Source organism: Bemisia tabaci, chromosome 1 (genome assembly GCF_918797505.1).
Source record: "Bemisia tabaci chromosome 1, PGI_BMITA_v3".
NCBI classification, from domain to species: domain Eukaryota; kingdom Metazoa; phylum Arthropoda; class Insecta; order Hemiptera; family Aleyrodidae; genus Bemisia; species Bemisia tabaci.
In genome coordinates this window covers 12,033,876-12,060,279 of record NC_092793.1, presented here as the reverse complement: position 1 = coordinate 12,060,279, position 26,404 = coordinate 12,033,876, and the positions used below count along the sequence as shown (strand labels likewise).

General features: G+C 39.9%; 1 protein-coding gene across 4 annotated transcripts in view; it reads right to left on the bottom strand.

Annotated features, from left to right (window-relative positions):
- The window catches only part of LOC109039186 (uncharacterized), a 178,215-nt gene that overhangs the window by 122,671 nt on the left and 29,140 nt on the right, over positions 1-26,404 (bottom strand). Inside the window, exon 2 of one of the 4 annotated variants that reach the window (XM_019054579.2) lies at positions 307-408. The exons of 2 other annotated variants lie outside the window; for them this stretch is intronic. In XM_019054579.2, the coding sequence (XP_018910124.1) occupies positions 307-408 (102 nt within the window). One more of the 4 variants, XM_072296182.1, reaches the window with a different exon arrangement.

The following is a 26,404-nucleotide window of genomic DNA, read 5'->3' as shown; positions in this document are numbered from 1 at the left end:
CTTGTGAAATGAGACCAAAGAGAGCCCAGATTGGGGTAGCTTTCGTACTGTTCCGTAAAACGAGAGATCGGGATCAGGGAGGTGAGCTACGGAGTGAAAGATTATGAAAAGTAGATGACAGAATTTCAAATGAAACGCACACACCAAGAGAAAAAAAACGGACTATGTATAAATAAAAAAAGGGATGGGTGGAGAAAAATACGGCTACGAATGGTAGATAAAAAAGGAGGCCAAAAAAAGGATCAACAAAAACCGGGAGGAAACAAAAAACAAAACCAAAAGAAAATTTGCTTTAAATGCCCTCACCTGCCACTGGTTTTAGCGTAATGAACAATTTTAGAGACAGGTGGAGGTGCATGTACCAAGCGACTGGATTTGGTCAATAGAGCCTTTGCCAACCCTGTGAAGCTACCAAAAACAGCAATCATTAGCTCTTTCAGCGCCTTTTCAAATTGAACCAAATCAGCAAAAAGTAAAATTAAAACATACATCTAAAATCATGAAGGTGCGGATGGACGGAAACAGGAAGCCCATAAATGTGAGGCTCGTAAGACTGCATACCAACATTTTGAGAGGGAGAAAACGAGATGACTCCAACTTAAAGTAGGTAATTGAGTAAGTCAGCAATTGAAAAAACGAATGTCAGAGCAAAGGGTGGAGAACTTAGCATAAACTAAGCTTAGAGTTACGTGTTTTGAGATAAATCCTCTAGGAGTTAAATCTATCTAGCTGTATATCTATCTGAGAAGCTTTCTTTGGTGCCTGCCTCCGAGCTTTGTAAAAAATAACCTCCTGGCACTCTCCAAATTTTTATCTGACTCGGACGAATTTTTTTTGGGACATCTTCATTTCCTCTCTCTCTTCCTCCTTCCTCTTTCTTATGTCTCTCTTTTGAATTTTTCTGCCGATTTTTTTTCACGTTATTCCAACACATCCTTGCAGTTCATAGCGTCCAAATTTGAACGTGATAGCAAAGATGGAACAAGATTTCATTTCATATTCCTGAATGAGTTTCAGTTTATCATATGCTCCGTCCACAAATTTTAGGAAACTCCCAATAGTTAGGTTATACTGAAGTCTTCCTCCCACACTCATTTCATTATCAGACGCTTCAATTCTCTTATCTCATGGATCGTGGTGAGGGGTTAGGAAGAGGAACATGGTATACTGTCCTATTAGCATAAATTCGCTAATGAGTCTCACGAAATAAAAATAAAAAAATGATAAAGAAATGACAAAACCATTCCAAATGTAAGCCAAAATTAAAGGCAAAGACATGAAATGAAAATCTTGGGGGAAGAATGATTTGCACGGCATAAAAAATTCCAAAAAAAAATTAAAGCGAAGCTGATACGACTGATCGGAAACTATAAAGACTGACAATGAGAGGGTTCGTTTTTTCCTCCCTTCAGTGAAATGAGAGGAGAGAGAAGAAAAATGATAAATGAATGAGATAAGGAATCCAACTTGTGGCATGTCAATACCGGACATTATTTTATCTTCCAAAAAAAGGTACGTTAAATGTGGATTTCGATCATTCGATGAAAACATTTCATGGGTCCACATTCAGTTCGTCACTCTTTAGTTTGAATCAAAAATAGGTGACAGAAGATTTCTTTCGGTGGTCGGGAATCGCCTAGCTTGGAGAAATCGAAGATATGAATGAAAAAATCCTGATTTACACGTGAAAAAATTAATGACTCGGTGAAGTATAAGTTGTGTTTTATACTTCATTGGACGAATGAATATCATTCCTTCAGAATATCTTAAATTGCAAGGATTCTACGGGGAACGGAATCTATCGTTCCCTAAACTTGCGTTAAATCAACATTGAGGGCATGCCTTCCGTAGTATCCCACAGATTCAGTTCGGCTGTGTTTTTTCAAGTTTTAAAAAGTTTTGAAATCATTTAAAAAATGAACTAAAAAAATTGACAATTTAATAAGTACAGAAAATATTCTGAAGCTTACAACTAATGCGAAGGTAGTGTCAAACTCCTGCATAAGCTGAAGTTTGGAACGAATAGATTTGGTAGACAGCGGTATGTGCATTTTTACCGCGGTTTACTAGAAGAAAGAGATCTTTCTACGTATAGTAACGAGCTCAAAGAAAATTGTGAGCTCTTATTCTTGGACAGATGAGAAGACACGGTTGATAAGAACTATAAAACGCAAACCGCTGATGATCATTATAAGGTAACATACGCCGATACTAAAAATGATGTAATTCAAGCTAGAGATTAACGCTACAGAGAGCATTTGGTTTGCCTTCCTTTCGTGATAGTAGCTGTTCACTATCAGGGCTACAGTAAGTGCGAAATGTCGACAATGTTGGAGTGAAGCGCTCAGTAGAGCAGATTGGAGAAAGGGCAAGGGCTTGATAAACAAAATAATTTACAGCAAAATTTCGGAAGCTGAGAATTAGAAACCAGCGACATAGCTGGAAAAAAAATTAATTGCGTCATTATTAGACGAATACTTCTTGGTCAGCATTCCTCCACTGGACCATAGGTCAAATTTGTTTGACGAATTCATTAAGAAATGATTGGATTGTTGTTCCATCATCTGAACAGTCACTGACAGCCTCGTCCCTTTAAAGCGATTAGCGAATTGACCCTCCTTCAAAACATTTTTCTGGGCCACCCTTTGAAAGAGTAAAACCCTTCTTCTTTTGGATAGCTAGTCCAAACTCGATGACTAAGATTAAACGTTTTAAAATTTCTGACGATAAGCTAAAATTATAGATCGGCAGTTTTTGGATTCACGCGACGCGAAAGAATTCAGAGCAAGTGTTTAAACTCTCAGCTTCCAATAAATAGCCATTTGTAGTCCAACGAAGGAACGTTTACCTCAAGTTTTCATAAATCCTAAAAATTGGCGAATTCGAGCATATGACGATGGAGGATGTAGTGCAGTGGTAGAATATGTATATTTTATAGAGGTGCGTTAGCAACATCAGCCATTCGCACCTCTGCGACTTAAATAACAGATTATAAACATAAAAGGATGAAGAATCCATAGCATGCGGAAGTACTGCATTTCTAATGTCAGCAAAACCAGGAACCATCATGGGGGCAAAGATGAGACAACCTATTGAGTGCTTCGTTTCATAAGTAACTGATGATATTAAATAATGAGTTGAAGAATCTCAATTTTTCCTCTTTTTTTATTTTTTTATCCGGCTTATTCTGATTAATGCAAATAGGAACCTCTCAATATGATAAGATAGAGGTTACACCTTCGAAGAAACTTTCCGTTCAAAACAATCGAACTTCACTTCTTTAAAGCATATTAATTTTATGATAGTGCTTTTGTCCCTTGTTATGTACACGAAAAAACGTTATCGATGCTTTTATCGCATTCCTATCGACTTAAATTCTGAAACCTGTCGGTAATTGTTGTGCTTGGTATCATTCAAGCATCTACCATTGAGTTCTTTTTGATTTCAATCAAAAGATGGGACTGATTCTGATAATTACATGAATACCTATTTAAATTCGTGTCAAAAACTGGACGAACAACCATGGTAAAATTAAATAATCTTCAGTTATAAGCTGATGAATTTTCATTTTAAAAATTCCTGAGAAACGGAAAAATAGGTTCCCACCTGAAATGTCCAAGGCACTTAAGTCCAAAATTTGCAAGTCCACAAATGTCCAAAAAACTAAACTGCCCTATACAAAAGTTCAAAAATGATGATCCAAAACCATGAAAAGTCCAAAAAAGTTAGGATAGGTTGATTCTTCTGATTTATTCTCTATCAAGTCGTATTCACAGTACACTTCATCATATTGGACGTTACAATTTGGACGTTAAAGCTTTGGACCCAACACCCGTGAATCGAGAAATGCTATCAAATAGTTTAAAGTGAAATTGCGGAGTTTAAAAAGGAATGAAAAGCTAGAGAAATAGGGGAAAGAGAAGAAAGAAAGGATTTTTATCTCAAGTGACAACCTCTGATGGACGAGGATTATTTGTCAACTCGAAAATCATACGCTCCCAAACTTTGTGAAATTGCCCAGTGACAAATTGAGAATGAACGAGTCACTTACATTATAAAAGTTGCAGGAATCGACATAACTTGAATATACGCACCTGCAACAAAAAGAAAACAGAAAAAGGATGTTAGCAAGATTCAACCGATGAAATTGTCTCATCACAGGATAATGAATAAACTGATTAACAAGGATTGAGTGCCCAATTTATCGAAAGTCTAAAATCCAAGTTTACTGCTTCCGCTTCAGTGGCGAAGCGTGAAAGATCGATTATCGACATTTCCCCCATTTGAAGCAATGGTAGAAAATCGAGTATTCGGACGTTCGCCGCGATCACCCTGTTTATCGATCCTTTTCCATAGATTTAAATGGCAGATCAGTCGATGCATCGCAAAACACGCCACGCCACTGCTTGCCCTGGTAAAAATTGGCAGTAGAATCTGTGTTCCAAAATACCATTGACCTACAGCCGGCTGTAAGATTTCCAATAGCTTCTGTAGCCGGCTATACAATTTCTAATAGCCTTTTATAGCCGATGGCGATTAAGCAACAGCCAGACGAAAAAGTGTATGCTAAACGTTACTAATTACGGATGCTAGGACTTAGTGAGTTTTTGGAATACTGCTCTCTTTTTGTGCCGTAGTATCTTGATTTATTTTGCGAGGAAAGCTCCGTACTTTTGAAGGATGCCTGTCATTCTTAATATGTTGGAACGCCTTCAATTTCTTATGATACTGTGCAATACCTCTGGTGTGAAATAGTTGCTTCAGACGCCGTGGCAGGCGGGCAGCCAACGCAAGACACGCATTGGCGCCTACAAACCTAACAGGGATACTTCACGCATTGCGCAATGCGTGAAGTATCCCTGTTAGGTTTGAAGGCGCCAGTGCGTCGCCGCTCCGCTTTGTGTTAGGCTCTAATATTTAAACTGGCGGAGTCAGCGTAATTTTTTTTTTTTTTTTTTTTTTTTTTTTTTTTTTTAAAGAAATTTTATTTAAATATATCGTAACTACTACAAGTGTTTCTTGTATCTATCTACGTGGCTTAAAACTAAAACTTAACAAACTGCATTAATTTTATATGTTAACGTTAGATAATACTATGATTATCTAAAAGAACAGGAATTGTAAATTCTCTGCCTTCTTTCTTAAATGTATTATAACATAAAGGTTTTTAGTTTAATGGTTTTGCATTCTTCCTTTCACCCTCATTCACACTCCATTCACACTCTCACTCATACCTTACAGACTACTTAAATCTTGATGGGAGTTCAAAGGTCTCCCACCTTTTTAACCTTTTCACAGGTATTGTACTATCTAAAAGGTTTAAAGCCTCTACATTGATATGCTTTTCAATACGACATTCATATCTCTTCGTTGTCTCAGCAATTACTTGTCTAACCGTGGGTACCTCTAATTCTCTCCTTATGTCTTCGTTCCTTACGAACCATGGTACTCCAATAATTTCTCGTAGAACCTTCGACTGGAATCTTTCTACCTTATTTATATTAGATTTGCTTGCACAACCCCATAGTTGTGAAGCATACTGCCATATAGGTTTTAATATTTGATTATACAGCAAAATTTTGTTTTTCTTTGACAATTTTGATCTTTTGCCTAACAACCAATACATTTTTTTATACTTTTTATTTAATTCTTTCACCTTGATTCTGATGTGATCTTTAAAAGTAAGTCTAGAGTCTAAATAAACTCCTAAATATCTAGCGCTTGTAACGTAAGGAACTTGTTCATCTTCTATGAGAACTGGTAATTGTGGTATTTTCCTATTTGTAAAAACAGTATGAGCAGATTTACATGCATTGAGCGTGGCGCCATTGTCAGAAACCCACTCAACCATTTCATCGATAGCTTTTTGTAATCTATGATTAGAGATAAATATGTCTTTGTCTCTTTCTGCTAAGGCAGTATCATCTGCAAAAGTGCCGATAAAGCCCCTCTTCGGTTTTGGGATGTCGCTAGTGAAGATATTGTATAAATATGGGCCCAGGCATGATCCTTGCGGTACTCCTGCCTTTATTCTTCTATATGTTGAATAACAATTATTAAATCTAACTCTAAATTTTCTGTTCTCCAGGTAAGATTTGATTAGCTTATAATGATTAAATGGTAAAAAAATTCGTATTTTGAAGAGAAGACCCAGATGCCAGACTTTATCAAAAGCTGCTGAAATATCTAAAAAAATCATCGAACATACTTCTTTAAGTCAGCGTAATTCAACTCATGATTTTGAAATGTTTGCACATCCTGTATGGATTATTCTTATTTTAATTGATGAAAAAAAATATGTATTAAAGGAAAATATAATGTATGTTTTGTAAATATTAAGGTGGTTCCGTATCAAACTTAATGATTTCCAAAGCACACGAGTGAATTTCTACACAATTTCTTATAATCTTTTCTTTTCTTCTTTCGTTTTTTATAATCGTTTCAATTTCTTATATTTCTGCCTTCTTTAGCCGGCTATAAGAATTCCTATAGTATTTTGAAACGCAGCTCTTATCGCCAATTTTTACCAGGGATGTACATCCCTGTTCAATGGAGATTTTGCAGGCGTCTTAAATTGTGTAAATTTCATCGTTCAAAATGAAACTACTAAAAGATCTGAGCACGAGGATTTGAACAATCATTCGAGGAAATATGATAAAATAACCTAATCTGCTAAGATACATGTGTTTAAATGGGAAATGCCGCCAGATGACATCACTCGACGGTGCACTTTTAAATATATTTTTCTACAATTTTCCCGTGTCAGGAAAAAAATATGAAGAATACTGCAAATTCAGCTCATTTAGCACTCTGAGATTTTTTTTTTTGAAGGAATTTTCTTTAAATATAACGTAACTACTACAATTATTTCCTTGTATCTATCTAAATGGTTTAAAACTAAAACTAAACGGATCGCATTAAATTTATAGGGTACCAATAGATAATGCGATGATTACTCTCAGATGAAGCAATAAAATTGTTCCGTGCAAATTCGCTGTTCGTGTTATACCCTTTCCTGACTTTTAAAAGTCTCTCGTTTTTAAATTCTGCACAATTAAGCGTGGATTCCTCTTCAGGTGAAACAAAACAGGTCTATCAATTCTAAATTTTCAATGCTGATGGACTCCTTTTGCAAGGATGGATCCCAGTCCTCTTATTCTTGGAAGAATTTGCGTGAAACCTTGAACTTCACCGTCGAAGTAAACTTCGATGCGGATTTCAACGAGACTGGGGGAAAAAGTTCATCGCGAATGTTTCCGACGATAAGCAGCACAGAAAGTTGTCAAAAGTTGCGAGCGCATTACTTCATTCATCAAAGCATCGATGTCAAAGCGGGCAGAAACACTCGAGCTTGCAAGATTTTCGAGCGACGTGCAAGAAAATTTCGTTCAAAACTTTGGAAACCGCCATCCGCTTTGCGCGCGAACATTGCTGCCGCATGCAGGTGAAAACGCAGTAGAAAAGCAGCAGTAGGCGATTCAAGAGAGCATACTGCCGTGTTAAGGAAGAACGCCGTGAGAGCATTCAAGAGTTGCCGATTTTCCTTTGATGGAATGTTTATTTTTGAGGAAGTTATGAATATTTTTCCTTGAAATTTTCGGGATCAAACTACGAACAATAGTCTCTGAAAAATTGGAAGAAAAATATTCATAAGTTTACCAGGGAATTCGTGTTTTATCAAGGAAAATTTGGCAACGCCTGAAGATACTACTACTTATAGATTTAATATATTTAAGTGCTGTTTTATGTCAGCACTTAAATATTAATAACCATATTACTTTATGTTTATATTATTCTACCTCTCCTTCTCTATTGCTAATGATTAATATATATATTATTCTACCTCTCCTTCTCTATTGCTAATGATTAATATATATATTATTCTACCTCTCCTTCTCTATTGCTAATGATTAATATATATATTATTTTACCTCTCCTTCTCTATTGCTAATGGTTAATATCTTTTTTTTACTTATAGATTTAATATATTTAAGTGCTGTTTTATGATACGGTGTTTTTCCTTGACACGGCAGCGTAGTACATCGTCGCTGTTCTGATGAGTCTTCGTGACTCTCCACACCATGAACGTATCCAACGTTAACATTTACCTGAACATTTTTGGGCGGCTCTAGGAAGTTTTCCCACACGACGCGGATCGTCAAGTATGTTTTGTCTAGGATGGAGGCATGCTTTACTTGCCCATCATTCGACTGATATTGTTCCTTGTAATGGAACCGTAAGCCTCGACGCGAAGCCAGATCGCACCGGCTCTCGAGTGCACAATTTTTATTTTTATCGATCATCTATTTATTGCCGTCCAAACAAGACAATTGACGGGTAATTGCGCAATCTGATACTTCGCTATGCGGAATTAAGTGCTCAATCTCGAGCGCCGATTTCAGCTAGTATCTTTAATTACTGGAGGACTGTGCTCATGGGTTCATCTCGGAGCACCACGGAAGGAAGACTGCCGTGCTAAGGAAGAACGCCGTAAAAGCCTTCAGGCGTTGCCAAATTTCCTCAAATAAAAAACGACTTTCCCCGTAAACAAGATGCTGCATTTTGTGGCAGTGATGTGGCGTGCTTTGCGATACATCGATTGATCTGCCATTTAAACTTATGGAAAAGGATCGATGAACTGGGTGTTCGTAACGAGCACCCAATTTATCGATTCATTACCATAGCTTCAAATAGGGAAATATCGATCATCGATCATTCGCGTTTCACTGCTGAGTAAAGAAGCGAGTGACTGCCTAGTATTGTCACCTTCTTTTCGATGATCACGACTTAAACCTTGTTTAAAAGCAATACACTTCCTAAACGCTAAAGCTTTCTTTTTGGCAAAGTCACAATTGGACATGTTTCTGCTAAAAGGAACTATGTGCATAGGCTTTGCGTGTGGCATAGTTCTTTTTAGCATAAATACGTCCAATTAAAACCATCGTATCTCGCTGAACTCAGGGCCTCGTGACCGTGAAAATCGTTCGACACAAGTTGTAGACAGCAATTTTTTTCCATCTCTGACCACGAGTCTCATACCAGTTCCTCGAACTGATCACTTAAGTTATTGCCAATCAATGCTGAGATCCGAGAGAGCATCCTCGCGTTTCTCCAGCGTGTTTTAAAGAAATTTCCCGATGGAGGAAATGAAACACACGACTTCCAGTGGCGTGGCGTGAATTGCAATGTATCGATTGTTCTGTCATTTAAACCTATGGTAAAGAATCGATTATTAAGGTGTTCGCTGCGAACACCCTGTCTATCGATCCTTTTCCATAGGTTTAAATGGCATAACAATAGATATATCGCAAAGCACGCCACGCTACTGACGACTTCGAAATGTCTTGCTCAGTTGCATCTATACTACCGTGCTAAGGAAGAACGCTGTATAAACATTTGTGAGTTACCAAATTTTTCCGAGTAAAACATGTATTTTAGGGGAAGTTATATTTTCCTTGATATTTTCAGATACTTTAGATTGAATCGCGAACAAAATTTCCTGAAAATTTTGAAGAAAAATAATCAAAATTTTCCCAGTAAACTCGAGTTTTATTGTTGAAAATTTTGCAACGTCAAGTCTGAAGGCTCATATTGTGCTTTTTCTCGGCGTGGCAGTGAAATACATCGATCATGGCGGGCACATGTTGCACTAAGAATCAATGCGCAATGGATCGCATATTATCCAGGCTGTTTCCGGAAACCTGCGTGGTATGACGCAAAAAGTGTCGGGCCTCCCTGCGAAATTTCCACGCTGCTTCAGTACTTCCTGACCACCTTTTGAAAATCAGTACACTGAAAAAAAGTAACGGGCTACATAGTTCCGGGCTCAGAGGGCGAAACTTCCGCGTGCTGGAGTCGAAGCTTCGATTGCTCAGGGTGCTGGAGTCGAAGCTTCGATTGTTCCGGATGCTACGTCCGGAACTTTCGGTCTTCGCGCCCGGAACGCGGACGGTATGTCTAAAAACCCCGTCGGCTTCTACGGCCGGAGTTTGTTTTCAGTGTACTATTTCCAGACCAAAAGACACCCTGCGTCAGTTTCCTTTTCCCGCTGACTTTCCCCCGTATTCTCCGGCTGGTGGCATCCTGCTCTACGGTTTATATTGACGCTAGACGCGGCGATGCTGGATCGGACAGCCCCACGCGGGGTCTGACGGGATGACATTGCGCGTCCGTGATCCTGCGAATGGCGCTGACGATCGGCCGCACGGCATGGCACTCGGCCGATCGAAACTGGTTCTCCGCCCGGCACCACCTGGTCCACCATGCAAAACCGTGCCGCCAAACTTAGAGTCCCTTTATACTGATAGTCAAGACAATGTGAATCCATTTCTGATTGGTTCCCGTATTTTAGGCCTTCACAGTGTCACAAACGGGAATAAAGATTACATTTTCACCGACTGCAAAGATTATAATCTGGAATGGACCAGGGAATTACGGGTTCGGCAAGGACCAAACGGAATGAGAGAAGGAACGGAGAAAGGAATTTAAGAATGGGCCGATCAAAGATTACAAAGAACGTTCAATTTCTGTAATCTTTATTCCCGTTTGTGACTCCATGAGGGGTGTTGTCTTGACTCTCAGTATAAAGGGACTCTAGCCAAACTCATCTCTTCGATCCGTAAGCAGCCTGATCCTGCCCGATGTGGCGACGGTGCTGGCCATATGACCGGCTATCCGAGTCCCGGCAACCGCAACCGCGCACCGGCCGGCCGGCGAAAAAAGCCGGCCGGCTTCCATCGAGGTCCATCTCATCGCGCCGCCGCACAGTAAAACGAGCTAATAGAAGTGTTGGGCATAATATTTTCGGCTGAAATTTCAAATTTTGACGTTCAGGTCGTCACAAATTCAAGTTCAAGCGTGCTTCCGAAAGGCAATTTCATGAAAAAGTCAATTAATCCATTCTTGAACCTTCTTGCTTCCAATTTTCGAAAATAAATTATAAACTTTCAAAGCTGCCAAATTTTGTCCGACTTCTCCTACCGACTGGGTCCAGTGTGCGCCGCGCTGCGCGATCGAGGTGACTCCTCGGATACAAACTGCGCAAAAAACCAGGGAGCTCTACGCTAAGCCAGATCGACGACTAATCAGATTGAAAACCAAGGCACTAGCTTTGATCGATTTTGTCAAGTATGTTTATCCAAAAATCAAAAGTTTTTGGAACTTTCGCGGAACCGAGGTTTCATCAGAGGTCCTCAAACTGATAATAGGAATCCAATCAAGTTCCAAAAAGATGAAAGTAGAGTACCTTGAAAGGAAAAGCACGGACAAAACGAAACATGGAGCTTTCAGGGCCCAAAAGCACAGCCTACCTTTTAACACGAAAAACGTCGCTGCCAATCCTCAACTACCAATGTCAAACCAAAATGGCCGAGAATGTACATAAATGAGCGTTCTTCCGCAAAAATGAGTAAATTTATGAGGAAAACTAATTCAAGTGCGTCCTTTCCCGACGACGTATTATAACAATTGTAATAATAGATCACTCTGGATAATTTGAATTCACGGATTGGCTGCCCCTCAGGGCCCTAAGAGCTCCATCACCTGACCTCAAAATTACCCACATGTCCTCACTCTTCCTATAAAATAATGTGCTCTAGTTGAATTTGATAGAGGACAATTTTGACAATATTTGACCGTGCAGTTTTATCCTCACTTCCCTAGAATAGTCTTTAATTGAATAGTTAGGGAACTTGACAGTCTTCTGACTTCAATATGGCTATTTGTGAAATGATGGAAATTGCATGGACAGTGGTTCGGCCAAAGATTCTGGTCGATGAGTCTTTTCCATGAGATGATCTCGTTTGTTAAACAATTAATTCAAAATTTGAGAGAAACGTGGCACCTCTTGCAGGACGACATGTAGTCACAACGGGAAATGGGTCGCTGCTCTCCCTGACCTTGGACAGTGAGCACTGAACATGCAACGCAATTGGGAAAAACTGCGTCGCGAAAGTTTTGAACATTTCAGTCGATTCGCGGACAGTTCGGAACGCGGGGATTCAACGCCACGCCGTTTATCGGCCTAGGAAGGTGGCACTAAAGAAGGGAACAGCTCTTATTTTAGGCCGAACGCCCGAACGACTGCAAAAATTCAAAACCGTGTTTTGAATTGTCCTATGAGAGAAAATTCTCCGCTTTTGACATCCTCGCGTGAATGCTTTCGAGTTCCTATTCACCTTTCTGCCTCTCTTCCTAGTCTGGATGTAAAATTAAAGACCACGCCAACACAATAATAAAACTGATTATTTTCCGAATGGCGTAACCGCCAAGGATGCGAATCCGAGATGAACGAGAAAACACCGCTTTATTTTTGACCATAATTTACTGTCGGTAAAAAGTGTATACTTAAAAGCTTTTCCGAGTCCTAATCCGTTAAAATCTCATTTTTGAAATTTAGTCACTTTCTGCATTTGGAAAATTACTCTGAAGAGCACGAGCAGCGGTGGTTACGGGAACCTGATGGGCTTCCTGGGACCTCTTTTTTGCATTCATAATTTCTCTGCTTGAAACCTTACTCGCTGAACAGGAAATCTGGCGCGTTGGCGATGGCGCACGAAGGATCGAGTCAATGGGGGAAGTCAGACAAAATGTGGAAGTTTTAAACGCTTATAACTCCGTTTATACAAGACTTTGAAGTTCTAAAAGTGGCTCTATTGGTTTTCTCGTGAAATTTTCTTCAAGGAACACCCCTCTAAGTTGAAAATGTGACGAAATACACATAAAAATTCGCAGTTCTAGTCAAAAATTTCATGTCCGGCCTCTCTAATTGACTCGATCCACTGTGTGGCGCGACAAGCGATTCGACCACTGAAGTTGGCCTCACACTCGCGATGGGAAAAGTGCTCCAAGTTGCACTGCTTGTGCCCGAATATGGCCCGGGCAAAATAAAGCAATGCCTGATCCTGATTAATGGCTATTTAAGACTACTCCAAACGAACCAGTGCCTGAATTTTAACACCCGCACGGAGTGTAGACTGCGCAACGGAACGTTACATGCTGTTCCTCGACATTTCTTCTGCAGAACCTGCGGAAGTTCCACTACGAACAAGGGCGAGCCCTCCTCCCTCACACTGCGTAAAAGTAAGATATTACGACGTGTCTAAAGTCCTTTTATACTGAGAGTTTTCCAATTTTCCAGAATGAAGGATGGGTATGGACTAGTAGACAAGGTGCGAATTTAAGCATATTTCTTCCTTAAAGTTTTTGAAAAAGAATAAATTATTCGTTGGTACCTCAAGAATGTGCTGTGGTTTAAAATAGCTTCTGCTCGCTATGTGCGGACTTGTACGAGCGAAAATCACCTCATTTTGATTCACTTTGCCAAATGTGTCAGCACTTACAATTCCTCGCTTTCAACATTGTGTGTGCTTCTTGGTGGTGAAGCTTGGTCCTCGCTAAGTTATGGCGAGAATAAATTCGCGGAGTGTGCGAAATCAAGCTCACCTTCAATCTAAAAAACATTCAAAGCTCGGTTGTTTACATTGTCATAAAAGAAGTGTAGAAATCATGCAAGAGTGCGTGGGCCTGGGCCCTCGAGTCAACGGTCCAAAAAACGTCGCCGGGGAAATTATGTCGCCTCCTCCTAGCGCTTGGTTGCCTCCTTGCACGCTTACGATTTAATTAATTTCCAATTAAATAAATTAATTAATTAATTTACATTAAATTACGTAATCCACTTTTCCGGCATTCTTACACCCCTTCCCTCATTTTTTGTAACGCTTTTGTGACGTAGGTCCCTATCCCTTAGAATAAGAAAATTGAATTTGAAAAAAAATGAATATTAAATAAAATAAAAAATAAATATTAAATAAAAAAATAGAGATTAAATAAAATAAAAAAATGAATATTAAATAATATTAAATGATATACTTTTAAGCAAAATGTCCTAACGTTCTCCTCGATCCCTCCCCTCCTCCTCCCTAATGCGTTACGTAATTTAGGGACAACCCCTTAGCATGAATACTCAAAACTGACGCGATGGTCCGATGGAAAATTGTTGAACTGTTCTAAATTACTGAGCATTGCAGTTAAATGAACAACGGAATATTCGGTATTTGTACCTGTTTTGAACTAAAAAAACATAAGAAAACGGGTAACCGAGGCTAGAAACCGACACCAAGTCTGAGACGTTTCGGGGTGGTCTCGCCCCCCTCCTGGAGTAGGAAGCAAAATGGGGCGGGAGGCCAGCGCGAAACGCGCATTAGCACCTGCAAACCTAAGTGGATACTTCAAGCATTGTGCAATGCGTGAAGTATCCACTTAGGTTTGTAGGAGCCAGTGAGCCTCTCGCGCTGGCAGCACGCCTCTCCGCTCTGTTAGGCTTTAATATTTATACTCGCATAGTCAGCGTTTTTTAACTCATGATTTCGAAATGTTTGCACACTCTGCATTGATTATTCTCAATTAAATTGATGACAAAATATATGTAATTTTTTTTTCCTTTTTTTTTTTGTTAACACGAATGGGGGTCTTCCTACAGGGTTCTAATTACTATAATTTTATGTATATGATTTTTTTGTTTCCCAGTCGAGGCCCTTCTCGACCAAGGTTTCTTGGGTTAAAACCACGACACCCTGAAACTTCCCAGGATTTGCATTTGTTTTCAGCCTAGGTTACCCATTTTCTTGCGTTTTTTGGTTGAATTGTTCCGGCTGTTTCCGTGTGTTATTGATACACATTTTAAAGAATAACCTCCCGTTTATTATACGTGCTGGGCAGATAAACATCTTCAGTTTTACCGTTTTCTTGTACTTTTTTTGCCTTAGTAAGTAAATTCGTCACAAGTCTACTCTCGATTCAAGCTAAGCAGCTCGAAAGCTAAGCAGTCGGCTCCCGCATGCGGAATGAAAGGAGGGAAATTTCTTCGACAAATAATCAAAACCCGATAGAAGCGGCGGTAGCTACAAACATTCGCATGAACTTGAAAATTGATACATCATTTTTCTTCGGCGTTTTAGAAGGTCTATCCCATTTAAGAATGCGTTTCCTTATCACTTGGAGTAATCAATCAAACGTCATGGCACTTATTTGTGTGTATTAACGAATTCCGGCCTTTTCGATTCAACCGAGTTGTGCCGACTGCGTAGTTTCATCAACACCTCCACGAACACTAAAAGGAGATTATTCAGTTCATGAATAACCTATCGTCGGAATTACAGTAAGCCCAAACACTACTATCGTAAAAATGTACAAGGAACATGTAAAATTGGAGAAATTCTGCAGGATATGATAAGGGAATTGCGTCAAGACAGGGTGTCTAGTATTTTTTCATTTTGCAAATTCCTGATATTTTCCTGATTTTTCTCGACTCCTGGCACGGTAGGCAAAAAGCAGTAAGACTTTCTCCGCTGAGGAGATTCGCGCGAGAAAAATTCCTGATAAAACGTCCGATTTTTCCGATTTTCCTGATACTTTCCTGATCGGCCAAAATTCCTGATATTTTCCGGTTTTTCCCGATTCTAGACACCCTGCAAGAGCACACACTTCAATAATCGATTCCTTACCATAGCTTCAATGGGGCAAATAACGGTAATGGATCATTCACGCCTCGCCACTGAAATCTACCCAAAATATCACCCCGCAACGTGGCAATGCGCTCTTCGGCGGCGATAAAACATTAACTGGTGTTTTGCGGGATGAATCATTGGACGAGCCTTTTTTGTGTAGGGTTTATTTCTGGGAGCACGACAACATTTTTCCGCGAGATGAGCTATTTTTAGGTGGATTCGCTGATTTATTGCTCGTTCCTCTCTGGGCCGATGATGGAAGGCGCGGAGGAGGAGTCGTCACTTTTCGGCCCATCACTCTAAAAATAAAAGCGGCCGACACCCTCTCCAACGCACCCCGGCCAAGAAGGGGGGGGGAGGGGGTGTCAGGCGTCAAATTGGCGCGAGTTTCAATGTAATGGGCTTATCCGCAATTTAACGCGAGTTCGTTCGGAATTTTGTTTTGCCCCTGCGAAGCCTTATGTCAACTTATGACGTAAGAGCTTTCCTTCAAATATCAGGGTTGCCACAGAATTTAGCAAATGAAATTTTCCCTGATTTCCCTGACAAAATTCTTCTGTGGAATTTTTCGTCGGTTGCTTTTGGAAGTTTCAAAAAATCTCGAAAATATTCTCTTCGATACTTTCACCTTTCCGCTCTAAATAGAAACGCCAATCCGTTCAGTGTGGTTTCAGGACATTTTGTCAATGATTTTTTGTCCGCGCACCTTTTTTGTCCGGTAGTTTACGCCCACACGTAAAATAAGCAACAGTGACTTGGTCCAAGCGTTGTATTTTAGTCGGTATGTAAAATTATATTGACAATATGGAAATGAGAAATTGAGAGAGAGAAGGAGGTGTTGTTATGGTTGCTCATTTTCTAAATAAAATGTTATTACTTTCTCCTTTTGAATCATCTTTTTAAATTGTCATTGGTGAATATTTGGTTTTATTTCTATACTTAAAATATTCGATGTACAATATACCTCATATATGTATAGGTACTTTTTTTATTTTTTTAATTTTTTCTTTACGAAATTATTACTTCAGTTTGAAAACATTTATATTTTTAAAACTTGACAAATATTTGTGAAACCTTTTCTGAGCAAATCTCAATGAGCCGCAGTTGTGCCGACAGAAACTGCAAAAATGAATAAAAGAGGGGAAAAAACCAAGAAGCACGCAATCTTGAGTTTTAACCCATTTGTACATCGACCTTTTAGAGTCAAATACGTCAAATTTTGAGCGTTTACTTGCGCGTACACCGCGCTGCAGCACAATAAAAGCACAAAATGTAAAAGAAAAGATTAAAGTGTTTTGGAAATTATTGAATTTGACACGGAACCACCAATATTTAAAAAACACACATTATATTATTATTCTCCTTTGATAAATTGATACATATTTTTTCCCATCAATTTAAATGAGAATAATCAATGCAGAGTGTGCAAACATTTCGAAATCATGAGATAAAAAACGCTGACTATGCGAGTATAAATATTAAAGCCTAACAGAGCGGAGCGGCGTGCTGTCAGCGCGAGAGGCTCACTGGCGCCTACAAACCTAAGTGAATACTTCACGTATTGCACAATGCTTGAAGTATCAACTTAGGTTTGCAGGCGCCAATGCGCGTTTCGCGCTGGCCGCCCGCCCGCCGTGCGGAGGCGCCTGAAGCAAGCATTTCACGGCAGAGGTGTTGCACAGTATTATACGAAATTGAACGTGTTAAGAATGACATGCATCCTTTAAAAGTACAGATCTTTCCTCGCAAAATAAATCAAAATACTTATCGTACACATGAAAAATCTATGAGCCTTTAGCTGAGGCAAATGTCATCCGGTTCAAGTATAACAAGGTGGGAATTTCTTGAAAGATAATTAAGTCCTGTTACACCAAAGAGGTGTAGAGAGTTGTAGTGAATTTTGTCTCATGGAATTGACGCTCCCCTATTTTTACCAAAACTTTCAACTATATCTTATTCTCCGTTGGACCAAACAGACAAAACAAAAAAACAAGCAAACATACATTTTCATCCAAAAACGTCGTGAGCAATAGTCGTTTGTATTTACATGTGGGCCAATTAACATTTGAGTCTCAACTGGCATCGTGGACCAAAACTCCCGTGCCGAAAAAACGCGTTGACGTAAATTACTGGAAAAAACAGGTGCGCGGACAAAAAATCGTTGATGAAATGTCCTATAACTTTCAGTATATATACGGTGATATTAAGATTATAGCTTATGGGGTTCGGGCTAAGCATTACGTAACTTTTAGAGAGGTCTACCACAGCGTTACGGAGCGTTACAGGGGGAAATTAACAAAACAAAAACATACGCATTTTTGACTCATGAATTTAAATTATTCAAACAAAGTTTTCTGCAGAAAGATAAAATAAATTTTTCTTTAATTTCAAGGAAAAAGGTCTGAAGAAGGCGTAATACATTTTTTCAAAACAGGAAAATAGTATAATTTGTTTCATTTCTAGCGAAAGACGTCCTCTTCAGATCTAAGACAACTATGTCTGCACTGAAAAAACCACTCCGGCCGTGGAAGCCGTACTTGCGGGCTTAATAGACATACTGACCGTGTTTCGAGCTTTATAGACATTCCGTCCGCGGTCCGGGCTTTATAGACATACCGTCTGCGTTCCGGGCTCAGAGGCTGAAAGCTCCGGGCGTGGCACCCGGAGCGATCGAAGTTACGGCTCCAGCACCCGGAGCTTTCGGCCCGCGAAAGGTATGTCTACAGCCTGTTACTTTTTTCTTCAGTGTGAACTAATAATTTTTGCAAGGATTTGTTTGGGTGATGTTCCGGCTCCCGGGTGCCGGTCGGTGCGGGATACGGGGGTCGCGTGAAAGTCATCGGTGGCGTTTTGTCGGATCGCGATCCGTGGTTCGAAGACCCGCCAAGGTGAGTGGAGACGTGCGAGCGCGTCGCGGAATAAGTAGTTCGTTTTGGCGTTTTGTTCGGCGAACGATGCGGCGGTTCATTAGCCGTATTCGCACGTAATCGCCGAAACGCCGCGTCGCCACGCACGGGCAGCTGCTAAACCGAGAAATTACTCAAACGCCTCGCCGAGCCGTTCCTGAAACCGCGGCTACCTACGATGAAACCAACACGGAGAAAAAAATCCGGCCGTGGAACCCGTACTTACGGGCTATATAGATGTCGAAGGCAAATGGTCAAACCAGGCATTTAATCAAATGCCTAGGCCGGTGGTCAAAATTTAGGAGTTTACGGAATTCTGTGAATTCATGGCGAGGAGTTCACGGGTTTCACATATTTTTGGAAGAATAATACTTCAAATCCGCAAACTCTCCTTGTTTCTTCCGTTTTAAATGCCTTTAGCACATTTAAATGTTAAAATTGTAAAAATTTTATGTTTTATGACGTGCTGAAAATTTCAAGAAATGTACGTTCAGGAACAAACAATCATAGGAAACGAATCATGGAACGGGAATTTCGGAATTCAACTCCTGATCGAGATGTTATCAAATATTTTGAACGTAGATCAAATGGAAGTTGGATTAAACAAATGCCGTCATGTGTAGTTTTGCCATTTAATCACTGTAAATTGTAAACACGCATATCTTGTTCAGGAGTTAATTTTTCGACTTGCCGGTGCATGATTTAGTTTCGTATTGGAATCAAGAAGAGAAAAACACGTTGCGTGGTGTTTTACTTCGTACCATGTCTAGAGTCCTATTCCCCAATTGGTTTATTTATTGGTTAATTCCTCCAGTTATTTGAGGTTTTTAATCCATTCGAAAAGTCTATACAACCTTGAGTTTCACTACGTTGTCTCCCTCTTTCAAGTGTAAAATTCATTTGGCATGGACTGTGACTTTGCTGTAGCAGCTAGCGAACTCTGTCGAGCAGACAAGGAACTTACTCGTTCGTCCTAACTGCGGCAGAGCTCGCCATTGTACGAGAGAAGGAATGACAGCTTTTACAGCAATTCGCGTGATTGAAGATCGAACTGACAACTGTGAATCTGTTTTTCAAGGCGACGGGCGAAAAAGTACAAGGATCAAAAAGGCCACAGGACGCCAAATATTTGGATTGCATTTTGCAAAAAGGAACCACTAGCATTGCAATGTTGCTAAGATTGTGCAACTTCTTTTGTCTTCGAGGAAAAACCCGATTATTCATTAATAGTTTTTATTTTACTCGCTAAAAACTGTAAATTTAAGACAAAAATTACCATCTAAATTTCATAGTTTTTCACAATTTCCGCAATTTTATTTCAAAAGATGAAGTTGCACAATCTTAGCATCGTTGCAATGCTAGTGGTTCCTTTTTGCAAAATGCAATCCAATCTAAAAACACTGGACGCAGATGATGAACGGCTGTAAATTTCTTTTCTTCCTGACGTAAAAAAAGCGGATGGATATGAATGTTACTTAATCACACAAAACATAATCATACGCTGTCCTACCTTAATCACAACTTTTAAAGCGAAATGACAAAACTGAATTCAATACAAGTAGAGAGGGAAAAAAAAATCGTACGCTCACTAATACTTTCAAAACAAACGGAATCATCATATTTCATTGATTTTTAATTTTAATGGTCGTTATTTTTAGATAAAAAACCAAAAATGTGTATTGACCATAGGAAATCAATCTATTCATTTTTAAGACTTCCTCGTGTAGTGCCCCTTTCAAATAAGTAATTTGTTGCAACTGATTATATTAAGTGAAGACATTTTCCAAGTTTAGACCGTTTCATTTTGTAGACTCAATTATTCCACCATTTCGTCATAAACGTGTGATCTCGTCAGTGGCGTGGCGTGCTTAGCGATACATCGATTTATCCGCCATTTAAACCTATGAAAGAGGATCGATACACAGGGTGTTTGCGGCGAACGCTTTTATACTCGATTCTTTACCACAGCTTCAAATGGGGAAAAATCGATAATCGATCATTCAAGTCTCGCTACTGGATCTCGTGAGCTTCATGTTGCTAGTCTTGCTCGTAAAGTCACAGCAGCAAGTCATCAGTGTTGCACATCTTTTCTTAATTAATTCTTCTAAGTGTCCTCCTTTTTATTCTTTGTTTTCTTTCTTTTTGATACAATTGCAGTGTAATTCTCGAAAGTAACATACAGGGAAAATTCCTCAGGTGTCGAAAAAGGAAATGCGACTATACAAACTGAAAGCGCAGAATTGTGCGCACACGGGCTCGTCAGTTCAATTGCAATAATAAAATGATAGGAGAACGAGTTAGCGAAAAAGGCCAGGTAGGCAACTATATTAACGCTCCGGATGTTGCTTGGTATAACCGGCCAGTTGAAGGCGCTTCGCGAGTTCAGCGTATCCGCTTGTCTGCGCCCGCGTTACATCGAACCTTGGTGCCTAGATCTCTTGATATCTCAAAATACCTCCGCTTTTCCTAATTTTTCCTCATTTCCAGGCACAAGCTACTTGATGAGAAAAGGGGCTTCATTATATTTTCCTCTACATTCTCTCGGAAAATTCCATTTTTCCTCTCGTGTTCAGAAAAGAAAGAAAAAAACACCGATTAAAAATAAAAATACCTTCTTTTGACTGAATATTAAATCCTCAATCTAAGAAATAAATGGTCAAAATTTAAGGCTGGTAATGCGCAGTTTTAGTTAAATTTGGCGTATATTATTTGTATTCGTGCTATTTTACTTAAATCGACGGTGATGCTACCAGACCACGTGTCTCGGTTTGCGATAATGCAGACTTCCTGTCATTATTTATTTTTCAAATGGAAAACCACTCAACGTCAATTCTTTGAAACTCTCGCGATTTTTCTTCTGTGTGCGAAGAAAACTCCCTGAAAATTTCAAGGAATGATATTGGTTTGTTCTCTTTCAAAAAAAATAAAATGAGAGCGGCTATTTTTAAGCACCGCAAACGAAATATGTATGGTTTAGTGGTTTCACTTATAAATTTTGTACTCAAACAACCATCAGGCTTACGCCATTATCCGAAAGTTTCAAAAGTCATCTCTCACACAAGGAGTAATCAGATTTTTTTGCATTTGGAAAAAAACCTGAGTCAACTCGAGTCAAATCGCTTATTAAAGTAATTTTCATGCGTACTACTATGGGAGAATCCTCTTAGACCGCTGAATTATTTTTGACTACTTAGATGCACTAAGCACCTACATTATAGTATAAAAGGTTTAGTTGTGCCCAATTGCCAAACGATACGTATAGTTGACGGTTCTTGGAGGCCTTAATCTCTTTCGTTATTGAAAGGTCTATTAGGACCAAATGTAGGTTGATGCATGTTTGTGAAGACGTTACTATACTTTTAACAAAGGGCTAACGAAGGGTTAGAAAGGCCTAACGAAGGGTTAGAAAGGGCTAACGGGGGGTTAGTGAACACCTGTAAATCTTTCAGCGTTAAAAATTCATAGTGACCTGCATTTAAAAATAAAAATTGACGACTAAATGGGTGCGAAGGAAATCAAAGCACAAATCTGTATCCTGACATGACAGCTCATCTACAAGCAAAACTAGCCGCTCAAGGCATCCTAGCAAGACATTAATTATTTACCCTGCAATAAACTTGATACATACGTCCAAGGTTTCCACGAGAAAAAGTACATTATTTTCATGCTTAGGATGGTTGCGAAACATTAGATAACACGTTTGGTGCACTTTCACATGACTGTTCAACAGGCTTACAATAATCATTGAAAGTCACCTGAATTTTTGAGGACTTTTATGTTGCATCAACTACTACATCACGTGCTAAGGAAAATCTACATATTATACAATTCAAAATTACCGCAGTCAATTTGATTTCCTTAATTTTTAACCGTTCCCGCCCAAAGCCTTTTTTAAATAATATTGATTATAAAGTATGAGTTAGAAAAAATTAAAAATATACGGCTACCTATGTCGTAAGGTCTTGCGATTTGAACACAACACATTTATTGACAGGTTTAAAACATCAATAAATCATTCCTGGGGAGACTCATTTCTTCGCCGAAAATAAAAGTTTTCACCTGTTGCCAAGAGGCTAAAGACGGGAAATACCAAAGTAGTTAATTTGGCATTTTTTATTTATATGATTTTACGTTCTTTAGATCTAGTGATTTCTAGACTTTTTGAAATTTATGAGCCACACACTGGAAAAAAACACATTGGATCTAGAGTCTAGACTCTTGAAAACATTTACAAGAAAAAATACTCTTGACTCAATCAGATGTTTGCTTAAATCAAAAGAAAATCCGCTTAAATTAAGAGGCTTGGTTCTTGATTTAAGCAAAAATCCGATTGAATCAAGAGTATTTTTCTTGCCGATGTTTTTAAGAGTCTGGACTCTAGATCTAATGTGTTTTTTTTTCCAGTGCACAGGTTTTTTTTATAATTTTAGACTTAACATATTCCCTGTTTTCTTACTTTTGTTTTTGAGTGTTTCTGACTTTTGGTGTTTAAATTCTTCTACTACTTGCTTGTACATTTATTTATCGTCCTTTGTAACTAAATGATTTTTTAATCTCTTTTTGCCTCTGTTCCAAGTCCAATACGAACGCCCGATCTCGTCCAACTTCACGAGCTGAGGCGCGGCACGCGTCCCGCTTCAGTTTAAACTTCCCGCTTAGAGAACTTCTAAACCTCTCCACCAGGCGTCGCGTTCGTCGGCGGGCGAAAAGTGAACTAGAAGCGAGGTTGGTAGCACTGCCGAGCGTGGTGCGGATGCGTCAGAAATGCATGTTTGTTGATTCACGATTTCGTCATCTCATTCACGAGTGGCGCAGTAGCAGCCGCACAGCCCAGCAGCAAAACCGCTGCAGCTCTCTAGCGTTCAGACACTGCACTAGCGCCTTTGGCACGGTGGCGCTCCCAGCGGGCCGCTTGCGGACTGAGCGAATAACGTAGTAGACGTCCTCACGTCCACTCGAAAACCTCCTCCATTCCATTCATCCTGTCGGCGTGTCCGACTTTCATTCATTCTCAATTTAATATGGGTTAGCCTAACTGACTTTATTATCACTGCGCTGCCGATCTGATGGAGAAGAGACCCACTTTTTTCCAGTCATGACCTCAACGAGCGGATTTTCCGTTTCGACTCACTGATAAAATCTTGGATACGGAAAGTGTGATCCAGCGTGGGCCAAGGTAGATGGGAGCGATGCCCTTCAAGACGCACTGATTAAGAAGTTCGTGAGATAGACAGAGGTTTCTTCATCTAGAAAACTTCAAAAGCTGAATTAAAAAGAAATAAATGGAACGTCGATTCGGACGGAAATTCAGCTAGGGCGAGGAAAAAAAAACAGCCCTTACAGCCCTTTTTTCCATGCCCGATGTATTCAAATGTATATCATAATTGATCATTAACGCCTCGCCACTGGCCAAACTCTGAAGCAAACTCAGAATGTCCTCCTACTTTATCTTATTTACTCAGAGGAGGGGAAAAATTAAATTTAGTTCTTAATGCTAATGATGGATTCTAGGTTCGACCTTCTTTGCAGGTTCTTTGTAGTCTTAGTTTCAGTGGTACACTGAAAAAAAAAACTCCGGCCGTGGAAGCTGTACTCACGGGCTATATAGACAAATCGTCCGAGTTCCGGGGTCAGAGGTCACAAGTTCCGAGTGTAGCATCCGGAGCAGTAAAAACTACGGCTCCAGCAACCGGAACTTTCGGCCTCTGCGCCCGGAACAAACGGGACGTCTAAAAAGCCGGTAACTTTTTTGCAGTAGTCTCATAATGTAGCATTTTTGCCATTTTTCTCGTTCTTCCATTTAAATGCGTGTTTAACTGTTCATATCTACATCGGAGTAAGCTACCTCGCCAAGAATCGATACATAATTGATTCAAACAGACGAAAAACAGTGTTGCCAATTTGCGAAATGCGAGAGTCGCAACAGAGGGCAAGACACTGGCGCCGGATGCGAGAGTAGCCATGGTGCGTGCCCTTCCGATCACGTGCAGAGGTTCATTCGAGCGAAAAAAAAAACGAAGAAATCGGGAAGAGACAATGTCAATGAATTCACTGAAGAGCAACGGGCATCGGGGACAAGAATGTGACACCTTGGCTGTGCCGTTTTGGCCGCTCTTGACTGGAGGCTCTTCCCGTGAAAAGGGTCGCGTCAGCAGCGCGCGTCACATAATTAGTTCAGTTAAACATGAAAAACATGATGAACTCGGGAACAGTTTCTGCCGTGCTAAGGAAAAACGCCGTATGAGCCTTCAAGCGTTGCCAAATTTCATTCAACAAATCACGAGTTTTCAGGAAAATTTTTGAAGATTTTTTCTCCAATTTTTGAGAGGATTTTATTCGCAGTTTTATCAAAAAGGCCTAAAAATTTCAATAAGAAATATGCATGAATTCCTTCAAAAACAAACGTTTTATCGGAGGAAATTTGGCAACTTTCCTTAACACGGCAGAGTTGAACCGAATTCCCTCACAAAGGACGGACAGTTCTGACTCGCTTGAGAAGAATACGTGTACCGCTCGTTTCTCCATGCAGATATGGGCTTTCATGGGTGAGCTAGAAACGTTCCCGCTTGCAAAATGGAGTGCGTTTAAAGTATTCGAGCCCCTCTGCATGAGCAGGATGACTACTAAAACAGGCTGGCCAAAAATCAGTACTTTTACAGTACATTCCCAAAAAATTGAGTACCTCCTCGACAGAAAAGTTCCGTACTCTTTCAGTGCCCTGGTAAAAATTGGCGATAAGAGCTGCGTTTCAAAATACCATAGGAATGCTTATAGCCGCCTAAAGAAGGCTACAGAAAATCATATAGCTGGCTGTAGAATGCGGAGAAAATCATACGGCCGGGCTATACGAGGCGATAAAAAACTATGCAGCCGGGCTATAGTTCCTATCGCCGGGCCTTACACTTAATCGCCTGGCTGTTGCTTTTTCGCCATCGATTATACAAGGCTATATGAAATTGTGTAGAAATTCGTGTGCTTTGGAAATCATTAAGTTTGATACGGAACCACCTTAATATTTACAAAATACACATTATATTTTCCATACAGATCCATACAGGATGTGCAAACATTTCAAAATCATGAGTTGAATAACGCTGACTCCGCCAGATTAAATATTAGAGCACACAAAGTGGAGCGGCGACGCACTGGCGCCTACAAACCTAACAGGGATACTTCACGCATTGCGCAACGCGTGAAGTATCCCTGTTAGGTTTGTAGGCGCCAATGCGTGTTTCGCGCTGGCTGCCCGCCTGCCACGGCGCTTGAAGCAACTATTTCACACCAGAGGTATTGCACAGTATCATACAAAACTGAAGGCGCTCTAATATATTAGTAATGGCAGGCATCCATCAAAAGTGCGGAGCTTTCCTCGCAAAATAAATCAAGATACTACGTTCCAAAAACTCACTAAGTCCTAGCATCCGTATTTAGTAACGTTTAGCATACACTTTATCGCCTGGCTGTTGCTTAATCGCCATCGGCTATAAAAGGCTATAAGAAATTGTGTAGCCGGCTATAGAAGCTATTGGAAATCTTCCAGCCGGCTGTAGGTCTATAGTATTTTGGAACACAGATTCTAATGCCAATTTTTACCAGGGTGCCTCCATTTGAAGACATTCGAAAATTCGAAATTTTCGCTCGAATTGCGACAAAAATGACGTAGCCACAAAATTTCATTGATGGCACGACAATTAACTGCCTGCACAATCGCCATCTTGTATGCAAGCACTTCTCTAAAAATCAACGACGAGGGGACTGCATACTTTCCGGGCCAAACACGAGTGACATGGAGGAAAACATTCCGGACCATCTTGTGGAATTTCCGCACTTTTTCAGTGCTTTCGGGCCGACCTAAACAAAATCAGTACTATTTCCGGGCTTTCCGAAAATTCCGGACTAGTAACCACCTAACGAGCCGATTATAGAAATTGATAGACAAAGCTATAGACAAAGAAGACAAACGAGCTATGGAAGGATCCTGTTGGTGGAAGC